The sequence below is a fragment of the Micropterus dolomieu genome, linkage group LG18 (assembly GCF_021292245.1).
Source record: "Micropterus dolomieu isolate WLL.071019.BEF.003 ecotype Adirondacks linkage group LG18, ASM2129224v1, whole genome shotgun sequence".
NCBI classification, from domain to species: Eukaryota; Metazoa; Chordata; class Actinopteri; order Centrarchiformes; family Centrarchidae; genus Micropterus; species Micropterus dolomieu.
Window position 1 is genome coordinate 21,109,868 of NC_060167.1, and position 10,333 is coordinate 21,120,200.

The window sequence follows — 10,333 nt, forward strand, 5'->3', positions numbered from 1 at the left end:
TGTCTCTGAGCTCTTCAGGCAGTTCCTTTGACCTCATGATTCTCATTTGCTCTGACATGCACTGTGAGCTGTAAGGTCTTATATAGACAGGTGTGTGGCTTTCCTAATCAAGTCCAATCAGTATAATCAAACACAGCTGGACTCAAATGAAGGTGTAGAACCATCTCAAGGATGATCAGAAGAAACAGACAGCACCTGAGTTAAATATGAGTGTCACGGCAAAGGGTCTGAATACTTATGACCATGTGATATTTCAGTTTTTCTTTTTTAATAAATTTGCAAAAATTTCTACATTTCTGTTTTTTTCTGTCAAGATGGGGTGCTGAGTGTACATTACTGAGAAATAAAATGAACTTTTTTGATTTTTGGAAAATGGCTGCAATGAAACAAAGAGTGAAAAATTTAAAGGGGTCTGAATACTTTCCGTACCCACTGTATATATCCTGTATAGTCTGTGTTGTAAAGGTGCAGCCAATTAAGATGTGAGCTTCTTATTAAAATGGTTTTTCCTCATGTTGTAGCAAGAATGAACATATCTAAACTAATGTAATCTGCTATCATCTGAACAAGCTGTCCATTTGCTGATGAAGATCATGTAATTGACAGCTATTTAATGGGCCTGGTGGGATTGTCTTGTTAATGCTGTCAGTTATTTTTCCATAATAGACCAGATGTAGAGTACGAAGATTTGTTTTTAACAGGGGTTGAAAGCGAGCCATGTAATCATGAACATGTAATCATTGAAATAGCCTACTGTAGTGAGGCAGTGAGCAGCCTCTTCTCAAACTGTGTGACTGCGGTTTGTCCACTAGGTGTCAGTGACATTCAGCACACCAGCTGAGCAACTAGTTTCACAGCTATTCACCGTTTCACTGGTCTGAGCTCAGTCTAAATGCATTTATCTCTTTTATTCCTCACTTCTCAATACCCCAAACTGAGAGGGGGAGCCCCCAAAATGCCTCTTCTGATCCACTAGTGTGCATTTCAATTTAGATTATTTTTTTATTTTCCCCTGCTCCAGTTTTAAAACAGAATCTGGATGAAATTGACAAAACCATGAATTAACTGGTGAACACAATTTCATTAAAACTGGTTTGATTTGAGACGAAACAGTGGGCAGCGGTGAAAGACCACTCTCCGTGGGTTAAAACAATCCAAACCTAAAGTTTGAGGAATGGGTGCCAGTTAATGAGTAAACCCTTTCTGTAGGTGAGGTTTGTCACAGATAAAATGATCGCGGTTTGAAGTGTGGTTGTGCCACTGCACAATCTCCAAGACCTCTTACTCTTAGACGAATAAAATCTTAAGTAAAAACAAACTAATGTAAAGATAACACTACCTGTAACCTATGGCTGAAGCACATACAGAGCAATCTCGAGTAAACTATAATGAAAGTTGTTGATTCTGTAAATAAATGAAGCTTTTAGGGTGTTACCATTTATCTCCAGTATCAGGGTTTCTGTCAAATCCTCAGACCTCTCTCTCTCTCTCTCTCTCTCTCTCTCACTCTCTCACACACACACACACACACACACACACACACACACACAGGTTTATGATAATGAGGAGCCTCAAGGCTCAGGGGGAGCAGGAGCCATTTTTCCCATTCAAGCGGAGTTGCGTGGACGGAGCGGAGCTGCTGCTGCTGCCTGCGTGTGTGAATGAGTGTGTGTGAGCCGCTCCAGCCAAGGTTACTGCGGGTTTACCTCTTAAAATCAGCCGGAGTGTCCGGAGAGAAGTGCGCCCGCTGAGAGCATGGCTCCTCTGCAACAAAGGGAAACTCATAGGCGGAAAGTTTAAAGGAATAAGGAGCTGCAGAATTTACCACCCGGAGACGCGGCTGAACACAAACTGAGGAGCGATGCACTTCGTTAAATGGGATTTGTTGTTGATTTTCTGGTGGTGTAAACTGGTTTCGCTGGCGCATTGTTACACCGTTCACATCAGTGAGGATGCGGGGCCAAGGACGGTGGTGGCCAGCGTGGAGCACGGCGCACGGTGTACTTTGGATCAGGTGCTAGCTCCCAAATTCACGGAGCGGTTTTTGGAGACTGACGCGGCGGCGGGCATTGTGTTTGTTTCGGACTCTGTGAAGTGCCCCTCGCTGCGCTCCAACCCCTTCACGTTGTACACTGTGGCTGACTGCACGGACTCCGGCTACAGGCACCTCCTCACCGGACAGTACGACGTGCATGTTCACGGTAGGAACTGCTCAAACAAGCGTAAAAGAAAGACTCAGTGGGACATGGAGGTCCTCAGTTTGTTCAGCAGCCAACACCACTCAGAGTGCCACCAAGCAGGCTCTGCTTTATTTTCAGTATGGGGTCTGCTACCAGGAGTCCCGGTCAGCTGCAAAGTCACCAACAGCCGTGACTTTTACTTCTCTGAGGGGGACTTGTTTGTGTCTGAGACGCTGTGCTGGAGGCAGGACACCCTCCTGGAGCTAGACCTGCTTTGTGATGTGCTCACAGGAAATGGATTGAGTGCTAAAGTCAACCCCATCTCCGTCCACTGGCGTGTGGGACGGGGCCCCTTCAGGCAGGGCCACCTAGGGAAGCTGTTAGAAAAGGCAGCCCAGTCTGATTCAGGGATTGTGAGCAGGAGGAGGAGAAGCATCAACAGCAGCCCCCAGTTTCAGCCTCCAATGTACCAAGTGTCTGTGGCAGAGAATAAGCCAGCTGGGACTCCTGTTGTTATTTTGAAAGCAGTGGATGTGGATGAAGGGGAGGCAGGCAGGCTGGAGTATTTTATAGAGGCCCTCTTTGATAGCCGCTCCAACAGTCTCTTTGCTGTGGATCCAGCCAACGGTGCCGTGTCCACAGTAGAGGTGCTGGACAGGGAGACAAAAGATACCCATGTGTTCCGTGTGACCGCAGTCGACCATGGCACGCCTCGACGTACAGCCATGGCCACCCTCACTATCACAGTCAGTGACACTAATGATCACGACCCCGTGTTTGAGCAGCAGGATTACAAGGAGAGCATCAGGGAGAATCTAGAAATAGGCTATGAGGTGTTAACTGTGAGGGCCACAGATGGGGACGCACCTGTCAACGGTAACATCCTTTACCGTATCATCAACAGTAACGGGTCCAGTGATGTGTTTGAGATCGATTCGAGGTCTGGTGTGATCCGCACCAAAGGCCTGGTAGACAGAGAGGAGGTGGAAGCCTACATGCTGTTAGTTGAGGCAAATGACAAAGGTCGTGACCCCGGGCCCCGCAGCGCCACAGCTACTGTCCACATTGTGGTTGAGGATGACAATGATAACGCTCCCCAGTTCAGTGAGAAACGCTATGTGGTCCAGGTGCCAGAGGACATGGCGCCTAATACAGAGATCCTGCAGGTCACCGCCACAGATCAGGACAGAGGGAGCAATGCTGTCGTTCACTTCAGCATCATGAGTGGAAACACCAGGGGCCAGTTTTATATTGACGCACAGACAGGAAAAATGGACCTTGTGAGTCACTTGGATTACGAGGCGAACAAAGAATACACTCTGAGAATCAGAGCTCAGGATGGGGGACGCCCTCCCCTATCCAACATCAGTGGCCTGGTTACGGTGCAGGTGCTGGATGTTAATGACAACGCCCCCATTTTTGTCAGCACCCCGTTCCAGGCCACCGTGCTGGAGAATGTGCCGCTGGGCTACTCCATCATCCACATCCAAGCCGTGGATGCAGACTCTGGAGACAACTCCAGACTGGAGTATCGCCTCACTGAAACCATGCCAGACTTCCCCTTCAGCATCAACAACAGCACTGGGTGGATTGTAGTGGCAGCCGAGCTGGACAGGGAGAGTGTAGATTTTTATAACTTTGGAGTGGAGGCCTGCGATCACGGCTACCCCGTCATGTCCTCCTCAGCCAGCATTAGCATGACTATTCTAGACGTCAACGACAACAACCCAGAGTTCACTCAGAAGGCATATTACATGCGACTGAATGAGGATGCAGCCGTGGGAACCAGCGTAGTGACAGTGTCAGCTGTGGACCAGGACATCAACAGCGTGGTGACCTATCAGATATCCAGCGGAAACACCCGCAACAGATTCTCCATCACGAGTCAGAGTGGCGGCGGGCTCATTACACTGGCGCTGCCTTTAGACTACAAACTCGAACGGCAGTACGTCCTCACTGTCACCGCAAGTGACGGTACACGCCTTGACACTGCAAAAGTGTTTGTTAACGTCACAGACGCCAACACACACCGGCCTGTGTTTCAGAGCTCACATTACACTGTCAACATTAACGAGGACAGGCCTATGGGCACCACTGTTGTGGTAATAAGTGCCACAGATGAAGATACAGGGGAGAACGCGCGCATCACCTACTTCATGGACGACAGCATCCCTCAGTTTGACATCGACGCAGACACGGGAGCCGTCACCACACAGATGGAGCTGGACTATGAGGACCAGGTTTCCTACACGCTTGCCATCACCGCTCGGGATAATGGCATCCCGCAGAAGTCTGATACCACCTACCTGGAGATACTTGTGAACGACGTCAACGACAACTCCCCCCGCTTCCTGAGAGACCACTATGTGGGCTCTGTTATGGAGGATGTGCCGGTGTTCACCAGCGTGGTCCAGGTCTCTGCCACTGATAGAGACTCCGGGCTCAACGGCCGTGTCTTCTACACCTTCCAGGGCGGGGAGGACGGCGATGGTGATTTCATAATTGAATCCACCTCTGGCATTGTTCGCACACTGCGCAGGTTAGACAGAGAAAATGTGCCTGTTTACAGTCTGCAGGCTTTCGCTGTAGATAAAGGCGTCCCTGCTCTGAAAACGCCGGTAAACATCCACGTAACAATCCTAGATGTGAATGACAACCCCCCTGTATTTGAGAAAGATGAGTTTGACATTATGGTGGAGGAAAACTCCCCCATAGGCGTCGTGGTTGCACATATATCAGCCACAGATCCAGACGAAGGCAGTAATGCACAGATTATGTACCAGATAGTGGAGGGAAACATCCCAGAGGTGTTCCAGCTGGACATCTTCTCTGGAGAACTGACTGCATTAATAGACCTGGACTATGAGATGAGGTCTGAGTATGTTGTTGTGGTCCAGGCCACCTCCGCCCCTCTGGTCAGCCGTGCCACGGTCCACATCAAACTTGTCGACAAGAACGACAACGTGCCAGTGCTCAAAAACTTCCAGATCATCTTCAACAACTACGTGACCGACAAATCAAGCAGCTTCCCCACGGGAGTGATCGGACGTATCCCAGCGCACGACCCCGACGTCTCGGATCACCTCCACTACAGCTTCGACGTGGGAAACGAGCTGAACTTAGTCCTCCTGAACCAAAGCACGGGAGAAATCCAGTTAAGCCAGGCCCTGGATAACAACAGGCCCCTGGAGGCCTCCATGAGGATCTCAGTGTCAGGTGAGACTGTTAGATAACTCTCTGTAATTGCAGACTCCACCCAGTGAGTGAAAGATGAGAAGGGAACAGCCTTACAGAGGTGTATTCCTACTCTGTTTCCATTAACATGTCCCATCGCCCCATTTACATTTTCGCTCCACTTCACCGGATAATGGAAGTGATGATGACTTAAGTGTGTCTTTCCTGGCTTCAGTATTCCAGAGCGATTTCCTTACAATAGAAATATTCATGAAGGAGGATTAATATTCTCTGCAGGATATTTGTAAGACACTCCACCCCACCCCCCATAAAAAGTCACTCAAGAGTACCAAGTCAAAAGATGCATTTACCGGTAAGCATTTAAATTCTGGGAGGTAAACTATTTCATTTGGGTAAAGAAGCAGGGGGGTCTTCTGTCATTTTTCAGACCCCTCATTAAGGAGCTTTCTTGTTTACACAAGCCTGATTTGGCTCCGTCTATTGTCGAGATTTAAGTAGCTGTTTGTCTGAGCACGTCTGTATCCTGTGGGATCCACACTCCAGTGGGCAGACTGATCATGCCCCCATAATTGCCCATCATACCCCCTCTCCCACATACAATGAAAGACCTAATTCAATTATGGTCTTTTTCTATAGAGTGTTTAGAGTCAGAATTAGCAGTTGATGTTCTTAAAGTGTTGTTTTGTTTTCACTCGCTTGTTTTTCTTGTTCTAAGTTGACAGAAAGGCTGTAATAGAGGTCAGTGTTCTCAGCTGAGGATGCTTTATTTAAAGACAGATAAGCAGATAACAAGTCAGTTGAGGTGTAAATCCACTGTTTTGGACTTTCACTGTGTGGTAAGAAGAGTGATGTATATCCAAAACAAGCCGTGCACTTCTTTGCTGTTCATTCTCACTGCTGGTGTTGTCTTGCCTAACATGCATGTCTTAATCCGCCTGTGTTCCCTACCCCTTTTTAATTTTGCATTCCTGCACAAATTACAGAGTTTTATTTGCTTCCAAAAATGCGACTGAACTAAAATTGCACCCGCAGAGAGTGGAGGAGTGTGTTACCCTCTGCTGGAGCTCATTTGACGCAGTGTGATCCGCTGTAAATCTGCCTTCTCTGTGACCTTGGTACAACCTAAGAGCGAAGGAAGCAGACCCAGGCAACCTTATTAAGAGATTGGACATCAAGGTTAACAATGAAATCAGATACTTAATGGGAACAGTGAGGATTAATGTTGGGAGGAACCTTGGGATTTCCTTGATTTGACCGAAGTGTTGATTCACACACAGTATTAAGCACTTTCGTATTTGTTGATGAGTTGACACTGAATAGCAGATACTGTATGGTTAGAGTGGGTAGTCGTTATAATGGATTGGATCTGAGCTTTGCCTCTCTGGAGAACAATAGGGAGCTGTCGATTTAGGGGCAGGCGCTCGAGCTCATACCAGGCTGTGGTTTGGGGCAACAGCTGTGACTCCACCAAGGACCAATTAGAGGCTGTGTCTCCCCAGCGCGCCCTGCACCTGCTGGGGTTTATGTGTCAGCACCCCTGCAGGAGACGGAGGGAGACTGAGGGAGACAGGAGGGCAGAGGGTGGTATGGGGTGGAGGGTTAAGTTGAAGTTGAGTAAACTGGGAACATGTTGGAAAATACAGCCGTACTGTAACAGAGCAGGAAAGTGAGTAGACCTTAGGCTGCTGGAGGAGGAGATGAGGTTGGAAGATGAGCTCCTCCACTAGATGCTGCTGACCCCAATTTTCAAAGGCTTCTCTCTCCAGGGACCTCCCAAGTCTTCCCATTATCTTTCTCTTTATGGTGCCATTTAAGAGGCCCCTTATGATGGACAATTTTTGATGGGCTCTTTTGTATGTTGTTGGACTGTGAATAACATCTTTTCTGAGCACCGCTCTTTACACTGAAATGGATGTTAACGGTTCTAATGTAGCTTCACTTTGCTTCAAGTTTAAAGTGTTTCCTGTGCCATAGCTTTGGGAAGGTAACCGTTGAATAATCCACAGATTATGGTGATCTTCTTAAAGTTGAATTCAGGAATATAATCCATTGCATTGGTCCAACTCCCTGATGTACACTCTACTCTTACTATTCAGATAAAATTGGACCTCACATTGACTTGAAAATGTAAAATATCATGATTAACTTCAGTATAGTAGTTTAATGATCAATTGTGTCTCTTTACATCAAGCCGTGGGCCACAGACATGTTTACAACTTGGGTATTGTAAAGGGGGTGTAAAAGCAAAAAAAAGAAGATGAGATTGTGTTTATAATCCTTAATTGTATCAAATTAAAATTTAACTTAAAAATGATGCGCTTTATGTGTGATATCAATTGGGACAGTTTTGCTTTCCTTTTATGATTTATGATTCTCTTTTGAATTTGCGTTTCATTCTCATCTAAAAGATTTTCTATTTCACCAGTCACGCGCTGCCTACAAGTGACTCATTTCAACGTAATAAATTATTTATCCTTGTACGCAGCAGTTTGCCCCTCAGATCAACATACGATAAAGAGAAGAAAAAACACTGTTAATTACAGTCTAAAACAATCAGAGCCAATATGTGTAAAAACAATGTGTAGAATTGGTCATAAATACTTAAAAAATAACGTCCCCCTCCCCAACCATTAAAAACATTAAAAAGTGGCACAAAAGCATAAAAAATGTTCCATGAAGAAGAGAGTAGACTGATAGCAGAGGGGATAAAGGACTTGGAATAACAGTTATGTTTACAGATGTGGCCAGGACTGTTCAATATGCTCATTGATTTCTTTATGATTTAGTGATCACACAGACAACCCAGGCGAAATGATCTGCGCAACCAAGCGTGTTCATTCTTATTTAAATAGAATAGATAGCCACTTCAAACAAGTTCATTAATTTCACTGAGAGTCCCAACAGATAATATTCAGATTCAGATTGGCACTATAATAATTCCAAACCATAAGCAGGCACTTAAAAACCCATCTGACAACCACATAACCCGTGTATCCTGCTGCCTTTATTGTGTATTGGCTCTGTGCGCTGGCATTAATGAGTGATTATAACCATTTAATTATGTTTGCCAGTTGAGGAGTCAGATTTACAGCAGGGGTGTACGGGCGCTCGCCCTGCCTCCATACTAAATGGGAGGAAGGAGAATAGTAAACTCATCTTAGGGTGGTGTGGGAATCAATTGGTGTTGTACTGAAACTCATGTAAAATTTTAGGGATCTGTTGACTTCTAGCTAGTGCTGATAATAATAATTCGTCACGTGTCATTTCTGCATTATGAAGAGAATTGTGGTCACACTGCAGCGTGAGAGGCTGGTTGTCGTCTGTGGGATTAGATTTGCTGCATCTGTATCCAGGGATGTGTCAGACCAGTGTTGACATACTCTGGGGCTGATCTAGTGTTCCCATGCAAGCGTGAGCCTGCATAAATAGGTGTTTGCATTTGATGGCAAAGATGTTTCCGTATTTTTATTAAAGCCCTTATACATACCCCTAGAGAAAAGTGTAGCTAATCCTTCATTATTCCTCATTTTTTGCATGTTCTTATTCCTGGTAGTTTGAATAGGAGGCCAATTTGTTGTGTATTTTATAGTTTTTTATTACGTTGATGCATCAATTCCTGTACTTTTCTTGCACTAGAAAGAGACTCTCTAGGCTTACATTTGAACCTCCTGTGTGGCAAATATAGAACATATACATTATAACAACTACGCCATCAGAACACTCTGTCCTTGTTATAGTGAAATTCTGAGTCCAAGCCAATATCAACCCCCATGCTCACTTTGCAAATGCCGATGCAGAGATTTAACAGGCAAACACGCCTCCACAACTAATGACGGCAGTTTGATTCAGATCACATCACACTGCAGGTTGTACAGACACTCAAATTACATGGTGGACAGCAGATATTTTCTCTCTCTGGTCACCGCTGGGATTGAGACCCTTGTAAGTTTAAAGTGTGAGTCTGAAGTGGCTGTGGAGGCTCCAAGGTTAAACTACTTCGCTGTTGAACTTGTCTGAGCCAAACCTGCTGGCATTCAGCCCATCTAACAGCAGCAAACCATGAATCAATGAATCAATGAAGTTGTTTGTTTCTCAAAGTTTATTTCGTCCATTTAATAACTTGTTTTAAAGACACTCAGATACAGGATAGATGTCAGTATTCTATATTGTTGAATGTGTTTTTATGTTGCCTTAGACCCCTTCCGTGGCCTTCGCCGTCCTTGCGTAAGATAATGCTACAAGCTTGGAATTTTAATAGAGGAGCCTCTCTGCTCCATCACATACTGTATAAGTAAGAGCCAGCCTAATTTCATTATAATATATTAAACCTTTAAGCTGTCTGTGGGGGCACTTTCTCAGGGGTTTGTCTTCTGTAACTCTATCAAGCTGCACAAATCTGCTATATTTGTGTGTGTGTGGGGGGGGGGGCTCAACAGCTGGACCTCTCTGATTGCTTTTCTCCTCGCCGTCATATAATTATTTCACTCGCGGTGTGAAGCGGAGTGTACCTTGGATTTCTGTGTTCTTCATGGTTGATGGGTGTCTGTTTGCCTCGTGGTTGATTCATAGGAGTCACAGCTTGCAAACGCTCACCCGTGTTTTCTGGACTGGAGTCACCCGTAATGCGCTCCTTTCATTCTTCGGGCCTCCCTCTGCCTCCCTGGACGGCGTTAGTCACACTTGCAGGCTTGCTTGGAATGTGTTGTAGCACTGTTTCTCTCTTTAACATCACCTATCACCTTGATCCTGTTTCTCTTTCCCACTTTTTGTTTGCCTGTCACCATTCCCCATTTTTCTCTTATCTACCCGGGTCTATAGCTCTCACCCCTGCAACCTCCACTGTTCCCTCCCATCATTTCAAGCTCCTCCACCCTCCCTCTTTACCCCTGTGCACCCCCCCACCCCCCTTCTTTCTCCCCCCCCCTTTCCTGTTGCCCCCCCCCCCCCCCCCCCCCCCC

General features: G+C 46.0%; 1 protein-coding gene across 1 annotated transcript in view; it reads left to right on the top strand.

Moving 5' to 3' along the window:
- Window positions 1–1,694: 1,694 nt before the first annotated feature.
- celsr2 (cadherin, EGF LAG seven-pass G-type receptor 2) overlaps window positions 1,695–10,333 on the top strand; it is a 69,398-nt gene continuing 60,759 nt past the window's right edge. Inside the window, exon 1 of the mRNA XM_046075778.1 lies at window positions 1,695–5,396. Coding sequence (XP_045931734.1) covers window positions 1,862–5,396 — 3,535 coding nt within the window. The 5' untranslated portion in view covers window positions 1,695–1,861. The remainder of the gene's footprint in view (window positions 5,397–10,333) is intronic.